The 21,645-nt window shown below is 39.2% G+C and overlaps 1 protein-coding gene across 4 annotated transcripts in view; it reads right to left on the bottom strand.

Annotated features, from left to right (window-relative positions):
- spon2a (spondin 2a, extracellular matrix protein) overlaps positions 1–16,260 on the bottom strand; it is a 34,184-nt gene extending 17,924 nt beyond the window's left edge. Inside the window, exons 1-4 of one of the 4 annotated variants that reach the window (XM_057850362.1) lie at positions 16,185–16,260; positions 12,054–12,135; positions 10,478–10,586; positions 2,862–3,090 (exon numbers count right to left, since the gene is read on the bottom strand). In XM_057850362.1, the coding sequence (XP_057706345.1) occupies positions 2,862–3,090 (229 nt within the window). In that variant the 5' untranslated portion in view covers positions 10,478–10,586; positions 12,054–12,135; positions 16,185–16,260. The remainder of the gene's footprint in view (positions 1–2,861; positions 3,091–10,477; positions 10,587–12,053; positions 12,136–16,184) is intronic. The other 3 variants (XM_057850363.1, XM_057850365.1, XM_057850366.1) reach the window with 3 other exon arrangements.
- Between the last annotated feature and the right edge of the window lie 5,385 nt (positions 16,261–21,645).

Below are 21,645 nucleotides of genomic sequence, written 5' to 3'. Positions count from 1 at the left end.
AATCGATATATCGATTTAAAAAGGTTTCACTGTTTGGGGGGGGGGGGGGGGGGCAACCGGTTGAGAGCATAACTTTTCACTAGAATAGCGTCTACAGTGAGGAACTTAAGCATTTGAACAACCTGCAATTTTTGCAAAATCTCCCAATTAGAAATGATGGGTGGGTTTGACATTTTCATGGTAGGTGCTTGTCCACTGTGAGAGAAAATCTAAAGAAAAAAAAAATCCAGAAATCACAGTGTATGAGTTATTTGTATTATACTGCTTCAAATAAATTTTTGAGCATCTGTCAATTAGCTAGCATTGTGAGCCTCAAAGACTTGTTAGTCACCTTTAAAAAGTCCAACAGATAAGTGGAATGGAGTTAGGATTTTTGAGTCTGGCATTTATACCTGTTTGAGGTGGTTAGCTGCATATAAACACCTGTCCACCCCATACAATCAGGAAGACTCCAATTCCTAACATGGTCAAGACCAAAGAGCAGTCAAAGACACCAGAGACAGAATTGTAGACCTCTGCAAAGCTGGACAGGGTTACAAGGCAATTGCCAAGCAGCTTGGTGATATAAGATCCACAGTTGGAGCAATTATTAGAAAATGGAAGAAGCCAATCATGACTGTCGATCTCCCTTGGACTGGGGCTCCATGCAAGATGTATCTCGTAGGGTCTCAATGATCCTAAGAATGGTGAGGAATCAGCCAAGAACTGGGAGGAGCTGGTCAATGACAGGAGCTGGAACCACCATTTGCAAGGTTACTGTTGGTAATACACTAAGACATCATGGTTTAAAATGATGCATGGCATGGAAGGCTCCCCTTCTTCCCCCTTTTAAGTTTTCCAGAGGAGTCATGGGAGAAAGTCATGTTGTCATAGGAGATTAAAATGCAACCTTTTGGTCTTAATTCCACTCATAGAGTTTAGAGGACGAAAATGATGAGTACCATCCCAAGAACACCATCCCTACTGTGAAGCATGGGGGTGGTATTATCATGCTTTTTTTTTTTTTTTTTTTTTTTTTCTGCATATGGGACTAGACGATTGCACTATATTAAGGAGAGGATGACGAGGGCCATGTATTGTGGGATTTTAAGGGGGGGGGGGGGTAACCTTAACCCTAACCCTGTGGAGCAGTGGTGCAAAATCGCTGCTGCAGTCTGTGCAAACCTGATGAAAATTTACAGGAAACGTTTGACCTCTGTAATTGTAATCAAAGGCTACTGTACCTAATATTAACATTGATTTTCTCCGGTGTTCAAATACTTATTTGCGGCAGTATAATACCAATTAATTATTTTAGAAAAAATCGTACACTGTGATTTCTGGATTTTTTTTTTTTTAATTCATTTATTTTTTAGATTGACTCTCACAGTGGACAAGCACCTGCCATGAAAATTTCAAACCCGCCCATCATTTCTAAGTGGGAGAACCTGCAAAATCGAAGGGTGTTCAAATACTTATTTTCCTCACTGTATGTTCAATCATTGGCTACCATTGACTGCACTAGACATCCAATTCATTTTCACTGGGAGGAGGCGAATGAACATTGTTCAATTGTCCTCCCAGTCAAAATAAATTGAACCAGAGCATTCACAGCCTGCGGTCATCTTTGCGGTCACTTCCTGTATATTTTGAGTCAGCAAATAACCTGAAATGCCCCAAAATTAACTCACTGGCTGCCATTAACAACCGTAGACATCCAGTCCATTTGAAGTTGTAGGGATGGCAAGGAATGAACTTCACTCATTCGCTACCACCTTCCCACTTCAAACGGATCGGAGATCTACACGTGATAAAGTCATTTCAATCCACTTAAAAGGGATGAAAAGAACCATTTTTTTAGTTTATTAGTTGTATTGTAGAATATCGTAGAATGATTTCCTGACCCATGTATTGATAATTGTTCTATCGCTATATCGTGAGATAATCGTTATCATGGATCTTGTATCTAGGGTTGCCAACCGTCCCTTGAAAAACGGAACTGTCCCATATTCAGAAACAAAACTATGCGTCCTGTATTAGGCTTACAAGGGACGCGCTTTGTCCCTTATTATCATGAAAATTGAAAATGGTATTTTATTTGTAGAACGAATGAATACTGGTATGGTACTTTTCAAGAATATGAATGGGAACACATTCTCTGCATATCTTGCTCCTGTTTGACTTGCAAATGGTGCCATAATTAGCAAGTGCATAGTTAAAAGTAATATGCACACTCACTAATACTCACAGATACTTTGTCATTTTACTGGGCTCCCCTCTATACAGTACATAACTAATTGCTTGAGCACTCACCCTGCTCTGCCACACCCTTATCTGATCTATCTTCATCTTTCTATCCTGTTGGTTACTACAGTGGTATGAAAAAGTATCTGAACCTTTTGGACTTTCTTACATTATGCATAAAATCACCATTAAATGTGATCTGATCTTTGTCAGAATCACACAGATGAAAAAACAGTGTCTACTTTAACTACAACTACCCAAACATTTGCAAGTTTTTATATTTTAATGAGGATTGTATGCAAACGATGACAGAAGGGGGAAAAATAAGTAAGTGAACCATATTTCATATTTTGTGCCCCTCCTATGGAAGCAATAACTTGAAGTTTTTGTATCACGATTCCCTCTGTTCTTTTTTTTCACACTCTCTCTATAAACCCTCTTCTGTTCAGTTGAATTTTCTGAATAAACAACACAATCTAGGCAATAACAAAGGAAGTAGATCAAACTCCTTTGTGGCACATTAAGACTGGAAAAGGATTAATTTGTGATTGATATGGTGAAAACAAGGTTAATTCACAACAAACCTTAAGCAGGTTATTCAAGAGGTGGCATTTCATGGCCATACAATATGTACTCACCTATTAGTTTGGACCACTGGGCAGGGGGCCGAAACAGTGGGTACTGCTTGGGGAAGGCCTGTGGGCTCCAATGACCGGTAAATACTACAATATAGGAAGCCGGACCTCTGGCTGTGCATTCGGTCCCGTTGAGTGGGCGCAAAGAACTGGCACAAGTGAGGCAGAGTTTCAAGAATACAACCAGAAGCTGCTTCAGCCAAATGGTCTTTGAATGTTGTGATGACATCATCTGAAAGCAACAGGAAATAGGGTCAAATAATAGCTCAGTGTGTCTTTTAAATAATAGTTTATTGCTTCTGAGAAGAAAGGTAATTCCTTTAAAGAAAGAAAAACATTCTCAGTCCCTGGAAGTTCTTGTTTTCATGCCTTGTTTTGTTTTTGAGTCAGTATGTTTATGAGTCAGCCATTGCACAACTTCATTGATAGAATAGAATAGAATAGAATAGAATAGAATAGAATAGAATAGAATAGAATAGAATAGAATAGAATAGCCCTTTATTGTCATTATACGGTTGTACAATGAAATTGTGGAGCATCTCCCTTTACAGTGCAGGACAAGTAAGAAAAAATCTCGAAAGTGGCTTGCAAGAATAAAAGTATAAAATCTAAATAAATATAAAATATGTATGAGGTAGTCCTATGTTCAGGCAGTGCAAATAATTGACGTGAGTAGCAGCAGTTGACAGTGAAGGCATTGAATATTGCACAAGTAAAAATCTCGAAAGTGGCTTGCATGAATAAATGTATAAGATCTAAATAAATATGAAATATGTATGAGGTAGTCCTATGTTCTGGCAGTGCAAATAATTGAAGTGAAGTAGCAGCAGTTGACAGTGAAGGCATTGAATATTGCAGATTAATATTGCACATAATTAGGTATTGCATATAGAATATGCGTGAATAGAAGTTGCAGAAGTTGACAGTGAAGCATTGAATATTGCACTTTGTAAGTATTACACATAGTACTGTATATTGCATGTAATGAATATTGGACATTGGGTGATGGTGTTACATATGGCTGTTAAGGGTGGAGTGTTGACTGCGGATTAATTCATTAATGAGGCCAAGATGGCTTGACGGGGAATTCACATTTCAGTTCAATCTCCTGCTCACAGGTTCGTAAAAAAAATTGATCTCTACAAATTTCCAAGTGTATAAAGGAATTTAAAAAAAAAAAAAAGGTTACACACTAACACAGGACTTGGCCTAGTCTATTAATACACTTCAAAAACACACTTAGTTGTCATTTTAATTTAACACTTTCAACGCCTGGCAAGTTGGGACGAGACAAAAATAGCAAGAAAATAGATCATTATAAAGACACATCTTTTAAAATCATCATGCACATAAATAGATGATGTCATCATGAACATTCAGGTAACTGATACAGGAGAATCAATGGAGGCTTGAAATTGAAATCCTGCTGTGAGCTCTACAAAACACCTCATCTATCTTATTTAAGCTTTGTGAACTGAATGAACTGCTTTGCCTTTTTTTAAATTCCTCTATCGTCCTTGGCTGTGTGTGCGTATGTGTCTACAGTGGCGCTGATGCCATACCAAAATAAGACAACATAGATAACATCCCTAATGATAGACTCAAATCCAGTCTGCTGTGCTGCTCTATTGACCTCAACGACTGACCATGTGCTGGCCACCATTTCTGACTCTTTGATGCTTATATATTTGGGTTAACTGGACCTTTCATCATGTCCAAGCTCGACAAAAGGCAAGCGCTGCCTTTCATAATTGTGACTCGAGGACTTTTGTTGCACATCCTCTCATGAAAGATGGCTTAACTCATTCGCTGCCTTTGACTGCAACTGATGTCAAATCAATTTCGATTGAATGAATGAATCAATCACTCCTAGCCCTCACAGTCCAAATGGATTGGATATCTTTGACCGTCACTGGCAGTGAATGAGTTAACAACTGTGATGTTCTTGATTGCTCATCAAGAGTGAATATGAAAATAGATTCACAGTGACTGCTGTAAAAATATTATCTTACAGTATATCAGAGGTGGGTAGTAAAGAGTTATTATTACTTGAGTAACTTTTTGAGAAAAAAATGTACTTTTACTTGAGTAGATTTGTGAAGAAGAAACACTACTCTTACTTCGCTACTTTGGGCTACACTAGTCGATATGTTTTTGCTTTTTATTCTAAATATGATATCTTACTTTTTTTTCTTCCAGATGCCAGCAGTGGCAAAACCAGTTTTCTCATTGACATGTCGCAACAATAATCACATGACTCCATTATACCAATCAGACTCTTGCTGTTCTATGATCAAGCCAGCCTGTTCAATCACGTGGAGTCTCTAAAGCACTGTAAAAAATCAAATTTTTGACATAAAGCACCATCGTCAACATGATTTGAAAGCGTGGAGTTTTTATATGGCACAGATTGACCACGGAAAACCGGATATGATCCTTTTAGTTTCATAATAGGAAATATGTCTTCTCTACTAGAGGGTACCATCCTCTTTGGATGAATAATGCTTCATTTCTGTAGATTTTTTTCTCTCTCTGGAACTCAGTGTTTCTTTTTTTTGTATTTCTTTGGTTGAATGTGGTCATGTAATAGTACAGTATAATAATAACAGTTCATATAGATAACTGTGCTGAGAAAATAAATACCATTGTTTAGAAAAAAAAAAAAAATCAAGCATCTTAAGCAGTTACTCACAATGTTACTCATTACGTGAATATTTTTTTTCACTAAATACTTTTTACTTGTACTTGAGTACATTCTTTGGATGACTACTTTTACTTTACCATGAGTAATATCATTTTGAAGTAACGCTACCTATACTTGAGTAAAAGTTTTGGCTACTCTACCCACTTCTGCAGGATATACACTATACTGTCAAAACTATTTGCTCACTTGCCTTGACTCACATACACTGTATGAACACAAGTGACACTTTATTCCTAATCTATAGGCTTTAGCATGAGGTCGGCCTGTCCTTCGGAACTACAACAGCTTCAACTATTCTGTGAAGGCTTTTTCCAAGGTTTAGGAGTGTGTTTATAAGGGGTGGGAACCTCTGGATAGCTCATTATACGATACGATTTGCGACACAAGGCCCACGATGATTATCTCACGATATGGCGATGCAGCAATTATCGATACATGGGTCAGGAAATCTATGATATTATACAATACAACAGAACAACAAGCTCTATTCATCCTTTTGCTGTGAATTGAAATGAGTTTATCATTCGTAGACGTCCAATCAATTTGAAGTAGGAGGGTGGCAGTGAAACAACATTCACTTATTTGCAGTGGTGGAATGTTATGTATATTTTTATGAATCTGTACTTTACTTGAGTACAAATATGATGCCGTACTTTTTATTTTTACTTCACTACATTTTAAAGCAGGTATCTCTACTTTTTACTTCACTACTTTTTCCAAAACCAAGAAGACTGGTAGTGAATACTCTGGTTTCAGTGCTAATGACGTTGCTAGAAGTCCAATTCAATTTGACAGGGAGATGGCGAGTGAACGTTTGTTTATTCACTGCTTCTGCTTCGGACATTCTTCACCACATCTTTTCGCATGTTCCAGCACAATTGTATGCTTATTCTTTGCTGTTATCTCCACCGAAGAGGCTTTATGTGGCTTTGTTTGGGTGTGTCTACTTACTTTGACATGAGTTCCAAGTCAAAGGAAGTGAAGGAATGAGTTCATTCACTCCTACCAGCCAAAATGAATTGGATCTCTAGCACCGTCAATGACAGTCAATGAGTGAACATAGACACTATTCTAGTGGAAAATGTTGCTAGCAACCTGTTGGTTCCTTTTTTTCTAAACAGCAACACCTTTTTAAAACAATTTATCGATTCTTGGCAGGAGCATATCAATAAACGACACACTTCACATTGACCTTGGCCCAATGGATTCTACAGGCCATTTAACACAAAAATTTGTAATCCGTGTCTTTATGGACCTTGTACTGGCACACACAGGACTCTAACCAAACTGTTCCCACAAATTTTCTGAAGCATGAAAATGTTGAAGAACCCAGTCTTCTTTTCCCCGGGCCAGAACTTTTGACAACTCCATGCACTCATTTTTGTGGGAAAAGTTTGTTCCTGTTCCAAAATAACTTTGCACCAGTGTACAATGTAAGTTAGAAACATAGATTTCTTTATGCAGGTTAAGATGACTGCTCTTTATAAAATCCTGACCTCAATAGAACATTTTGGGGACAAATTAGAGCAAAAAAAAAAAAAAAAGTGATCCGGGCCTTGTCAGACAAATCAGTGTTTGACCTTACTAATGCGCCTCTGAAAGAATGGTCAAAACCTTTTATAAAAACATCCCAAATCAAATGCGATCCTTCTCAGAAGGGTTAAATTTTTACAGCTGGAGAAGGTGGACAAATGTCGTATAAAAACCCTATGGATTAGGAATGGTGTCATTTAAATTCATAAATGAGTCACAGTCTGCAAGGGAAGGTCAATGTAGTGTATATATATTATTATTATTATTATTATTATTATTATTGCAGTTTTACACCTCCAACATGCTTTAAACTCATTTAAATGAACTTATTTAAACATTGCAAAGGCATTTTGTGTTGTTCATCCAACAATCAACATCAGTTCTCTTTCAATTAATCCACTATCTAGTTTTCTTCTCTACCATTACAGGTGGTCCCCGGGTCACGAACGAGTTCCCTTCCTACGCTGGCGATGTAACCTGAATTTCCGCGTAAATCGCAATTAACCTCTTAATTACCCTTAAATACCCCCTAAATCTAAAAATAACTATCCTAAAACATGTATTATACGTAATTGTACTGTCCTCGTCAAGACATTGGAGCTAAGTCCTAACTAGACAGCGAGCTAAGCTCTAATCATAGACTTCATAGTGATATTGACGAGGCGCGAGATTAATAGCGAGCCTGCATTGTTGGCGTGACCGTCAAAGATGACCGAGTGGAATCACAGACAAAGAGCTTTTTTCGTTGAAAATTCTTGTTAATAAATGCTGAAATCCCTCAATTCTTTATAGACAGTCTCGATTCTTGGTGAAAAGCAAAAAAAACGTGCAGGTAGCATTTATTTTATGTAAATATTGCGAACTATGAGGCTAGTCAGTATGGAAATTAGAAGTCGCCAAATGTAAACAAAGAGCTTTTTCTGTTAAAAATTCTTGTGAATAAATGCTTAAATCCCTGAATTTTTTTATAGATATGGACGTAAAAGAGTCTTGATTCTTGGTTAAAAGCAAAAAAAAAGTAAATATTGCGAAGTATCATGCCAATGCTGTAGCGGCTAATTGCTCCCATTAATTTTTTTCTTAACATTTCAAAATGCATGCATGGTACGAAAAATATAATTACTACCTTGAATCCTCGAACAAATCACTCCTGAAACAATCCTTCCTCTTTGTATGCGGTACAGCTTTTGTAGTTTTTCAACATAAATCCGGCGTTGGATCGCTGCATGTATCGCTGTAACCAACTGCGAATAACTAAAGCAGATTGTGGGATGGCCCCCTACTTGAAGACGTGGTGCACTGAAGGTCGAATCTGACCTGTCAATATCATTATGAAGTCTATGCTATAATCTTCAACCTCCCTCTCTCGCTCGGCTGCGTGACTTCGTCGGCGCAAATGCACTCTTCTTCATGTTTGTGTGCGTTCTTTTCGTGTGCGCAAATATGTTCTTCTTCGTGTGCACATGCGCTCTTGCTTGGGTGCGGAAGTACTAACTGCAAACTTCAAAGTATGCATTACAAAACAAAAGTCAACACTGTAGTCAAATGCACATTTCGCCAAAGGGCAGAACAGTAATATTAATAAAATAAAATTTTAAAAATATGATACTGTGAGGTACAACAAGGTACTGTTTACTCAAGAAAAAAAATAATAAAATAAATAACGACTGGAGGCAAAATGGCGGACAAGACTCCGGCGTCGTAAAGTCAAAATCACGTAAGTCAGGTACATTGTAGCATTGTGGTGGCGCGTAACCTTATTCCATCCCTGAAGGCTAGTTGATGGGGGCGCAGATGGCCCGGGAGACCACCCTGGATCCCGGGGCGATGACGACGACCCCTTTGCTTAGCCCCAGGAGGGTGGATGGGCTGCGCTTGCTCTTTTAGACAATGTAAACATACTGGTCCTTCCTCATCTCCCACTGTATTAAAAGTGAAGCCAAACGCAACATACGCGTCGTCATATTTCCTCATTTTAGCTCTTTGTATCTCCTGCTCTTTACCGCGCGCTCTTGTTTGGTTAAAAAAATACTGCCCACACTCTGAAATTGAGAGCGCCGCTGCCACCCACTGAGTGGATGTGCAATTACACTTTATACTAGTATGGCAAAAAAAAGTATGGCCCCCCCATGGAGGTGTGCCCCAAAATTTGAGAAGTACTTCATTTTGGGGATGTAATACTTCAAGAATGTGTTTATTGTTGTGGTTAGCAGTGTGAAAGAATTGTTGTAAACGTAGCCACTGATTCCTTTTCTACAAACCCCCATTCTCTTCTCGTTCTTCCCTCAAATAACCCATGTTCCTCCTTTCTCCCTCTTCAACACAAGTAGCATCCCTTTATTCTGCTGCCTCCATGCAGGCCAAGCATCCTTCAGGTAATGTGATCATACTTTTTTGCCGTATTATATGCAGATGTTTTGAGTTTTTCACCATGCATGTGAGCGCATGAGATGAAAAAACAAGAGAGTGACGGTTCTGGACGACCCGCTGCGCCGTTTCTGCGTGCTACTGCACTATAAATCTAGGAGCAGCTGCAGAATGCCCTCAGTTAAATTTGGTCAAGTTGACGAGCACACAAACAAGCACGCGTTTCAGCACATTGTCCCTGAAGTCTATTTCAAGGGGTCAGATTGTGTTACTCGGTCCTTGAAGCTGCAAAACTCCATCTCTTGACACTTTTTTTCATGGGCGCGGGCCTGCACGTCACAAGTCTTTTATTAATTCCGGGCTCCACTATGAGCGTATGAAGCACGTCGTGCTTTTAAGACTGCTGTAAAAATGCTTGCGGGATGGAGACGCACAAAAGATATGTCATTTGGTCGCCTCACCAGCAGAAGAAGAACAAACAGTGAGATGCTAAGCCACAAACCGTACCGTGACATGTATGCCAATTTTCATTGGCCTGAGATATTTTCCTTTGTATGTTAGCATTAAATTGTAAATTTGACCCAGTCAAAATGCATCAGAGAGCAATGGCAAAGAAGTTAAGCATAGATATTATCCTATTGTGGGGGTATCTGGTGGGTGTCCCTTGCAATAAACAGGACTTCACTGTACAGGGTTACAGTGATTCTCGAAGTGTGGATACCATCGACTCCCTCTTGGGTTGGCGGCGACTGAATATCTAGAAGTGACAAACTAATTCAAATTCACAGCAGAAGGATGAAAAAAGGCACCATATTGGGTTTCTACAAGTCTTTAAAATTCAGTAAAGTACTTTTTTTTTCAAGACAGTTCAGTTGCATTTAACTATAAAGTAAAATAAAATCGCATTTACAGTAATCATTTGGAATGGCTTGTTTTCGAACACATAAGTCCTACTTTTTTTGTGTAATAACTGTTATAAATTTGAAATTAACGGTTTTCCTTTGCTTATACTCACATCTAGGCTATTGAAGTACAGGTATTCCTGGGGTTACGAACAAGTTCCGTTCCTAGGCTGGTGAGTAACCCGAATTTCCAAGTATGTCGGAATCAACCCTTTAAAGTGCCTGTGACACACACAAAAAAAGCATGTTTATTTCATATTACACACGGTATTGTATGCTCCTGAATGAAATGGACTGCTTGGATGTGTGTGGAAGTGATCGATATACTAGTATTTATTCAATTTTTTAATCCCACGCTACGACTATGGGGTACTTCCAGCCACCGTCTCGGCTTAAGGAAGAAGGCAAATGTGACGTCAGCGGACTAACATGTCACAATACAGCCATTACTCATATTGTCATTATCGTATGCAGAAGCAGTGCAGATTCAGCTGATTTTGTGCTGCAGGCATTTGTTGCTACACCAGGGAGAGTGGTGTGAGGCTTTTTGGATTTCCAAAAGATCCTGAAGAATGGGCACAACAAGTCCGACAATAAAGAGACCATTGGACGGATGACGAAGTGAGTACGTGTTTTATGTTACAGTGGGGCAAATAAGTATTTAGTCAACCACTAATTGTGCAAGTTCTCCCACTTGAAAATATTAGAGAGTCCTGTAATTGTCAACATGGGTAAACTTCAACCATGAGAGACAGATTTTTTTTTTTTTTTAAATGCACTCCTGTTTAAAATTTTTCTTTCCCCAGAAAATTGAGATTTTAAGCTTTCCAATGATGTATCACACATGCATATCGGACAATTTTGAAAGTTAAAATTGGGGGTCTCAGAGAGGAACTTCAAGTCACCTGAGTGTTTTCCGCCATTTACTTAAGTGATAAAGGCAGCTTTGAGTGCGAGTAAAATTGAAGTATCTCGAGGCCGGGCTGAGTGTCCTCTTTTTTGGGAATCAAAATATGGTCACCGTATTGTAACTGCTCAGTTGGAAGTACACCGATTGGCTGTTTGCCCTCCAATTAGATCACTTGTTGCATTCGCCCGGAAAAAGAGGGCTTTTTGACAAACAGCCAAGATGTACTTCCGCTAGGTCTCTGATTGGTTGGCTTTGTGGCACATTGTAACGTGTGTACCAAACTCAGCGCGCAGAGAAAACAAACTAGCGAGAACAGGGGTTGAGAACATGCAACATGGAAACACAATTATAAAGCAGAGAATATATATATATTTTTTCTCAGTATTATTTCCTGTGCTCAAAATCTATTACTGCATCTATTATTGCTCGCTCAATATATTTCTATGTGCTTGAAATCTATCAATGCTCGATAAGAATAGTGGCAAAAATATAACGCTACAGTTAGCAGGGTGATCTTCGAGGAACACTTCTACCTCCATTGATATCTCATTTTGTGTTTTATAGCTTGCTATATACTTTGTAGTCTCTTCAGTCAGGAGTCAGGACACACTTTACCATAATTGGAAAAAGAGGAATGAGCAATATGGAGACCCGAGAACATGCTGTAAGATTTTATCTTTATTCACAACATTATTAATCCAACCAGTGGCAGAAAGGAAAAGAGCGCAGACAAGGGCAAAACGGTGAGCGCGTGAGTGTAACAACAAATGGGTTCTGACCTGGATTTTCAGCAATGTAGGTTAATCAAAGTTCACCACCTGGAGTCAGAGGTTTTCCTTAACAGCCACTGTCCTGTCTGTTCTGTGTTGAAGACGGAAAAGGAGGTCAGTCCTGTCAGGCTGTTTTTCCTCGCAACTCACACACACGTTCCTTTGAAAATCACGCGGCCGCAACATTGTCGGCGCAATTTGTCTTTTTCAACAGCATAAGCAAGTCTGTTAGGGCCATTGGCTGCCGTCACGTGACCTCGGCGGCAACAACAACCATCATATTCTTTTGACCTTCTCTGTGAGCTTGTAACACTATAACACACTTAAGAGACATTTCATGAATTTCCTCACTGACACACAGACCTCCGTCAGTCAACACAGACATGACAAGGACGGATGACTGTCACTGCAGCTAAGAATATAAGCCACTACACTATCTTGACTGTATTTGGGGTGTGCTTATTTTAATTCCACTCTTACACACACGCTGAGAGCTGATCAGCGCACAAAACAATTCTCCCCTCCCCCTGACAGAAGACATAGTAAAAGCGGGGATGTGGCGTGGGGCCAAATGTGCCGCCTCATGGGCACCCCTTCACTGTGTAATTACAGCAGAGTCATGCAGAGATAATACACACATTGACCTCAGCTCTTATACAAAGGCCCGGATTTCTGCACGCAAAATCAGGCCTTTGCACACGTGCAAAGTCAGCTCAGATGTTGGTTTTTTAACAAGGAGATGTCAGAAGGGTCAGTCGCCGCGTTCCCCCTCAGATGTGCTCAAAGTTGGCCAATGTTGACGTACGGAGGGAGATAAATACACTCAGGTTTGGAACAGAACTTGACTGTGCCTCATACAGGCAGTGAAAGGGAAACAATGACGGAGCGGGCAAGAGTTCAAAGAAGAACGTGAAAAAAAACATCAAAAAAACAGCAGTGCTTCAAAGCCTCCATTGCAAGCATTGCAAGCACATTAGGAACCCCAAAAGAAATCGACTCAAATTTAAAGCAATACTGCTAAATCTGTATTGACAGCTTTGGTCAGTATTCATTAAGTTGAGCAATGTGCAACATCAGCACATTATGGATTTTGCAGACATTTTTTGGGCAAGGAACCATATCTGGTACCATATGTTCGAATTTAAATGGAGCATGTGCCTCTCACTATCAGGCACTAAAACCATTTGACTTCTTCCAGTCAATCCGCAGTATTAACAATGTTTTTAAACACATGATTTATTTCTTTTTATCCATTTTTTTCAGTGTCTTTTTTAGTTGGTGAATATTTAAATTCACAATGTTAACAAATAAAGCAGGTGCCCGATAAGTGTTTACAACATCATGAATGCCTTACAAAAACACAGCAATTTCAAATCCTGATCTATCAAATGAGCTATACAGTATATATTATGTTATATTAGCGTCCAAAATTATATATTCCTTTACCAAAAAATAAAATGCAGCAGTATTTTTGCTTTACATAAAGAGAATCACAAGGTTTGAGGAAATGTATCTTAATAACTTCATGCGTGCCAAATGTGAGCATTCCCTAAACAACAGTTATTTTTTGACTAAATTCCTTCACAAAGGAAAGAAAAGTGATTCCATTTAGCGGCCGCAAAACCGTTATTACACAGTGACTCATATGGAACGCCAAAGCAAATTCCACTCCTCCCAATGTTAACGTAGCAAAGCGCGGCTGTCGTTAAAACGTTAACGTTATGTTGGCAGGGGCACTTGAAGTCACTCACAGCAGGGGGTGCTGAGGATCTGATTTTGTTTTTCCCAGCCAAAAACAGCTGTTTCGGTTCAAATTTGTCATGGTCGTGCTTTTTCTTAAACAAGGCGTGCACAATGGCAGTACCATGCATGCTGGATAGTTTATGTACTACTACTAGGCTTCTACAAAGACAGCGTTCTATTTCACCTACGGTGTGTGTTATAGTTATTGTATTGGAAATAAAAAGCGCCTGTGTATTATAATGCAAATCCTCGCAGTTAGCGGGCAGAATGACACACAAACACATTTGAAAACTAAAAGGTCCAATAAGCCTCGGTTTAACACCCACTTTTCACCACACTCAAATAAATTGCCCACGAATATCCAACATCGCTCTGCACAGCGGCAGCGACAGCAACAACAAACAATAATATAGCTACAATGCAAGTGTGTTTCTCCCTATTTGAAGTTCTCCATGGTCTAAATCTGAAGCTAACTTTTCCTCACTGGACACTATTATAAACCATCATATTCATCTTCATTTTCGACCTCGAATTGAATTTTAGAAATGTCGCTAATCCGTTTTTGCGCCATGTTAACACCTCCTCTGTCAACAGTTAACTTTTCCGTTCCAATAGCGCCTTATTCAACGTGACCTGGTTGCAAGCAAGGTGTCAGGTGGTGTCCATGTTATTACCAAAAAAAAACACCCTTTTTTCAACACATACAGTATATTTAATTAAAGTTAAATACGCTACTGTTTCAATGTTTTATTTTCAACAACAACAAAAAAATTAATCTACCAAAACACCTTGTTCCCCTCCCCAACACCAGGAGGTGCTGCAGCACCCTCAGCACCCCACTTCCCGCGCCACTGTATGTTTGGCTTGTGAAAGTATGAAAATACCCAACAAGTGCACTAAAATACTAAAATTGATAACCACAAATTTCCACGGCCAAATGCTACCAGACTGATGTGGCTAAATGACACTACATACGATTAGCAGACAAGCTCGGTTCTATTTTTAGTAATCGACCAATGACTGATCCTCCAAAATTTATGAATTTGGCTCAGTCGGTGTACAGGGATCCCTCGCAACTTCCCGCTTCAAACTTCGCACCCTCAGTCCATCGCAAATTTTTTTCAGATTAAAAAAAATACAGATGAGCTGTTCTGAGCCGATCGCGTAGTCTCTCTCTCTCCCTCCCTCCCTCTCTCTGCTATTTGTCAGTCAGGTCGTGAGTGCGCTGGAGTTTCTTATTAAAGTTAACGATGATTGACAGACAGTTAAGCTTTGATCTTGCCTGAGACGCTGGTAAACCGTAACTTCAAAACGCCGCATGAATCAACATCGTTTAAGTTGTGAAACAGTTGCTGTGGCAACTCATTGTGTGTAAGTGAACAGCTTGAGTGGACTCCCTCAATGAAGCATTGAACAAAGACAAGCATTTTTTAACTTTTTTTTTTAATAGATTGGGCGTCCACATTTTTTCTTGTTTAAAAATAATTTGGTGGGACAGTAACATGTTTAAAACTTATCGTAATTATTAAATTTGAAGTGCTTGAAAACCATTTATCTAAATAATTGTATACATAAAAGTTTTTAATTACACTTTGAGGAAAAAACATCTTATATGTATCTCTTTTCAATGATAAATCTGAAGAAATACATTGAACGCACGCAAATATTTTGGGGGGAGTGGGGCACTACTTCGCGGTTTTTCACTTATCGCGGCGGGTTCTGGTCCCCATTAACCGCGAAAAACGAGGGATCACTGTACCGTTATCATTAATCTGTCCAATGTAACTGAAGAAAAAAAAGATATTTTTGATATAAGCCATGATCCATAGACAGATTCCATAGCTTCCACACAGTAATTATGTATGTAGGTACATTTACTGTAGGGCAGAGGTTAAGTCAACTTTAATCCATTTTAACTGGCTGCACGTGTGATTTAGTTATTGCCACCACCTGTTATGTGCCACAGGTAAGTATCAGGTGCTGTTAGAAAAATAACATGATTTTTCGAAGGGTGCCAATACTTTTGTCCGGCCCATTTGCGTGTGTGTTTATAGTACAAAAATACAAAAAAATGTAGACAAATTTTAGAAAAACCATGCAATAGAATTTTTGACTTGATCTTTGACATTATGGTGGCAGGTATGCTTGAGAAACATATTGTAAGTGCAAACATTATGCATCAACGCAAAAAAAAAAAAAAAAAACATTTTAATCTTATATGTAGTAGTTTTTATAACAAAAATAAACAGTGCTATTCATTTAGACTCTTCACAGTGCAACGTGAAAACTTTGCATGCACTTGAGTGGAATTCCAAATTAAGCCCCAGATGGCATCCCTAGTGGGGATGAAATAAACTGTCATATGCATAGGAATGAATGAAGACTCATATGTCCTACCTGCGTTGGTTCAGCTCAGTCAGCGGTTGAGTCACCCGTTCGATACACTTCTTGGAGAACCCGAGATCCACGTGTTGCCTAAGCTGTCACTGGTGCAACTTTTATCAACCTTTACCGGCTTCATCCCCCCACACTCTCCTCCCATCTTTCTCTCTCATCGCTGTCTCCCACCTCCTTCTCTGCCTTTCTCCTCCCCCTCCTCTCCTTCTATGGGAAGGGGGGTCCTCTTGTCCACTGTCCCGCTCCTTCATCACCTTCATCATGACAAACTAATCAACACCACACCGCTTTACATTATGTATGCGTGTGCAGGTGGTTGGATCAAAATATAGCAGGAGACACGTGAAATTCAAACGGCTTTTGTTTACCGATCGGAGAAGAAAGAGCCTTGAATGATGTGGCAGATCCAGCTGAGGAGCTGCTTTTCTTCAGGTCAGCGCGTGCACGCGTGTGTCAGACGTGTTGTCACCAATTCCTACAGCTGCTACACACATGGACAACTAGGGAGGTTTTGTTACAGGCCGCCCCTCACTCATCATCTTGTCAAAGCTCAAAACTAAATGAGGCTGCGCGTGGAAATGTTTCTATAAAATAGGTAAGAGTATCCGTAAAGAAAAAAATAAAAGCCCACGTTGCTGATGAATGTCAATGACCTCAGCATCTCAAACTAATGAGATCCACACTCAAAATGACTCACTGTCTGAATTCCCCAGTGTCCACGGGCACAAAATGGTGGGCATTTAGATCTTAATGATTACTTGGAACACTTTGGTCATTTACAGTACACACACACTAGACTACGTGAATGAGGCAAAAGTCCAAACTGGTTCTCAGGTTGCTTCCTGTCAACGGTGTGCTCACGTCATGGTCACAGGAGCCAAGTCAGTGAAGCATCGCAAGGGAAACCGAAGCTAATCAATTAGTTCAACGCTTCAGTTCCACAAACCTTCCAGACCTCCGGGCAGAACGTAAAAATAGAGTGGATTCTCTGAGGTCAACACAATCCGGTCCTGAATGCTGGACGACCTCCTTTCAAAGCAAATGGTACAGTTGGAAATCATATGAAATGGACGAATTTGTTCCAGGATCAAGCTCGCGCCATCATTAATCCCCAACCACTGTGACATGAGAGATCATCAGATGTGCTGATGGAAATCATCTAATTTCACTTTCAAAAATTCATTTACTACAAATAATGAACTTGAATTGTTCATACGTATAGGTACTGTATACTGCTGGCCAAAAGTATTGGCACCCCGGCAATTCTGTCAGATAATGCTCAATTTCTCCCAGAAAATGATTGCAATTACAAATGCTTTGATAGTATTACCTTCCTTTATTTTACTTGCAATGAAAAAACACAAACGAGAATGAAAAAAAATCAAATCATTATCATTTTATGTACACAAAACTCCAAAAAATGGGCCTGACAAAAGTATTGGCACCCTCAGCCTAAAACGTGGTAGCAAAACCTTAGACAATAAAAATTGCGAACAACCGCTTCCGGTATCCAACAATGAGTTTCTTACAATGCTCTGCTGGAATTTTAGACCATTCTTCTTTGGCCAACTGCTCCAGGTCTCTGAGATTTGAAGGGTGCCTTCTCCAAACTGCCATTTTCAGATCTCTCCACAGGTGCTCTATGGGATTCAGGTCTGGACTCATTGCTGGACTCATCTCCAGTGCTTTCTCTTAAACCGTTTTCTAGTGCTTTTTGAAGTGTGTTTTGGGTCATTGTCCTGCTGGAAGACCCATGAGCTCTGAGGGAGACCCAGCTTTCACACACTGGGCCCTACATCATGCTGCAAAATTTGTTGGTAGTCTTCAAACTTCATAATGCCATGCACACGGTCAAGCAGTCCAGTGCCAGAGGCAGCAAAGCAATCCCAAAACATCAAGGAACCTCTGCCATGTTTGACTGTGGGACCCGTGTTGTAATCTTTGAAGATCTCGTTTTTTTCCTGTAAATTTTATGTTAATGCCTTTTCCCAAAAAGCTCTACTTTTGTCTCATCTGACCAGAGAACATTCTTCCAAAACGTTTTTGGCTTTCTCAGGTAAGTTTTGGCAAACTCCAGCCTGGCTTTTTTATGTCTCTGGGTCAGAAGTGGGGTCTTCCTGGGTATCTTCCTAGAGTCGCTTTCCATTCAGATGCCAACGGATAGTACGGGTTGACACTTGCCACGTTTACATGGAGCCAAATATTCCAATTACAATCGGAATATTTGTTCAAACCGAATAAATGTGTTCCATATAAACACCTCATTCGGAATGAACAGGCCCAAACCGAATGGAATTTCATTCCGATTCACAGGGGTGGAATATTCCTTTTCCCAAACCGATTAGAAGTAAAATTATATCATGTAAACAGGGAAGTGGAATGGTGTCGGGTTGTGTTCTTTCTGCACATGCTCCGTACTGACGTGGTGACGTCACTTGGTGACGTAAGTAACGTCACTTGCAACATGGCTTCCAAGCACAGCGCACCTAATTAGAGTCCGGCGGAAAGATTGTATTTAATTCAAACTTTAAAAGAATTGAATATAATTGCTCGCTTAGACGGGTGTAAAACGAGGAACGGTGAACTATTTTAAAAAGTTCACGAGAGGTTACACGAAGCCGGAATAGACCGGAGCGTTGACCTGATTAGAAATCGGTGGAAAACGCTGACAACCGGCTACTACAAGGCAAAAGAGCAAAACAGCAGAAGCGGATACGACCCCACAAACACAACAAGTGGGTTAAAGTTAAAACAGCAGCACTCTGACGATCGATCTCCATGTTTTGCAACGTGACGCTTTGTTTTGATTAATCTGCGCATACAGACGGCAGTTGTCAAACGTCCTTTCGGAATAAAGGCAGACGCATGTAAACGATGGATCGGAATAGATGAAGTGACATGTAAACAGCTGATCTGAAATTTCCATTCGGAATGATTTGAATCGGTATGAATAAAAGTCAGCATGTAAACGTGGCTAATGTTGTATCCTCGGACTGCAGGACAGCTTGAACTTGTTTGGATGTTAGTCGAGGTTCTTTTTATATCATCTGCATAATCTTTCGTTGAAATCTCTCATCAATTTTTCTTTTCCGTCCACATCTAGGGAGGTTAGTCACAGTGCCATGGGCTTTACACTTATTTATGACACTGCACACGGTAGACAGGTCTTTGGAGATGGATTTGTAGCCTTGAGATTGCCATGCTTTCTCACAATTTTGCTTCTCAAGTCCTCAAACAGTTCTTTGGTCTTTTTTCTTTTCTCCATGCTCAATGTGGTACACACAAGGACACAGGACAGAGGTCGAGTCAACTTTAATCCATTTTAACTGGCTGCAAGTGTGAGTTAGTTATTGCCACCACCTGTTATCTGCCACAGGTAAGTAGTAGGTGCTGTTAATAACACAAATTAGAGAAGCATCACATGATTTTTCAAAGGGTGCCAATACTTTTGTCCGGCCCATTTTTGGAGTTTTGTGTTAAATGATAATGATTTAATTTTTTTTTTCCTCACTCTTTTGTGTTTTTTCATTGCAAGCAAAATAAATGAAGATATTACTACCAAAGCATTTGTAATTGCAATCATTTTCTGGGAGAATTTGAGCATTATCTGACTGGATTGCAGGGGTGCCAATACTTTTGGCCAGCAGTGTATATGAGTGGTGAAAAAAAACAAGTATAATTGACCTCAATGTGAAAGATGGTTGCTCAAAGTTTCGGATTACATTGGTACCTCTACTTACGAAATAAATTGGTTCTGGAAGTAGTTTCGTAAACTGAAAATTCCATAAGAAGAGACGTGTTTTTCAGGTAAATACCCTAATCCACTCCAAGCCCCCCAAAATTCAGACATAAATCTTTCATGAAGCATAAAAATGCATCAAAACATGTAACACTTAGAATATTTCACAATAGCAATGAAATGAGAATTGCGCATAATGAAAAAAACAAAGAATAAGGAATTAAAGTTAATACACTCACATAAAGCTGTCGGAACACAAAGGGTAAATGAAGAGGACGTTGGGATACACACATACCACACAGTAGAGGTCCCTTGTTGCCACTTGGGCGCCAGGATGATGCGATGCTAGGCAATAGCCAATAGTAGAGCAGCTATAATCAGTGGTGGAATGTAACAAAGTAAAAGTACTTTGTTTCTGTACTTAAGTACGTTTTTGTGTATCCGTACTTGAGTACAAATATGAAGTGGTAATTTTTACATTTTACAGCACATATTTGTACTTTTTACTGTACTACTCTTCAAATTGTGGCCTGTGTTACGTTTCTATTGTTTTCTTTTTTTCCCTCATTGTGAATTGATAGTTCCGTTTTCATACATCTGGAGCGATCAATAAGCCCTGTGCGACTATACCATGATTGAGCACTAGAGGCAGCAACACGAATACAAGCAAGATTAGGCAGGTGAACAAGATAAAATAAAACAGTGAGAGCAGCGGCCTTCAGATGGGTGCTGCACAATTGTGTACAGTAGGTAGTGGTATGCACTTGATAGTTGCTGGCAATCCACTATTAATCAAGCAAAGTTTTGGGAGTTTTTGAGTTTGTTAAGCTTCCGTTCACAATGCAGTCAATTGTATTGCTTGTTTTTCCTATTCTGCACAATTTTGGTAACACTTTATAATAACTATCCATTTTACTAGTTAATAGATCATTAGTAAACTGTTTATAAATGATTTATTGTTGTTTGTGAAGTATTTGTTAATAGTTTGGTAAGCATTTACAGGGTGTTCCAATATGGTTGACCCCATTCTAAATGCCCATGCTAGTTGATGGATCTTAATAAAACTATATATACTTTATATTGAAGGTCATAAGTTTCATTGGTTAAATATACAAAGAAAAGTCTGAATATTTGTTGGTTCTATGGCAGATTTTCATAAATGTGTAACATGAGCGCTGCCTGCAAAATGCCTTATAAAAATGCCTTTTCTTTTGAAGTAAAGGGCATTTCTTAACCTGAAAGATAGAAATGCCAAACGCTACACACAAAAACTTGAAACGTTTCTACACAAACTTTGTTTCAAGTTAAGAATACCCTGTAAATGCTTAACAAACTGTTAACAAATACTTCACAAATCAACAATAAATCATTTATCAACAGTTTACTAATGATCTATTAACTAGTAAAACGGATAGTTATTATAAAGTGTTACCCAATTTTTAATAAAAATGAGCAGTTAATGAATTTTCTGGTTCTTTTTTTGAATATTATCTCAGATCTCTGTATGTACAGTATGTATGCAGATTAAAATATACAGTGGTACAGCTACATATGAAGTTAAATCGTTTCAGCACCTTGTTTGTAAGTCGAAATGGTCATAAGTCGAGCAGGATTTTCCCATAGGAATACTTTATAATTCCAAATATTCAGTCCACAGTCCGAAAACCTACACTAAATCCTTAAGAAATACTGCGTGTACTATTGCTAATAGCAATTACAGAG

This window comes from Corythoichthys intestinalis, chromosome 11, assembly GCF_030265065.1.
Source record: "Corythoichthys intestinalis isolate RoL2023-P3 chromosome 11, ASM3026506v1, whole genome shotgun sequence".
Lineage (NCBI taxonomy): Eukaryota > Metazoa > Chordata > Actinopteri > Syngnathiformes > Syngnathidae > Corythoichthys > Corythoichthys intestinalis.
The sequence above is the reverse complement of the archived record's forward strand: the minus strand, read 5'-3'. Positions and strand labels throughout refer to the sequence as shown.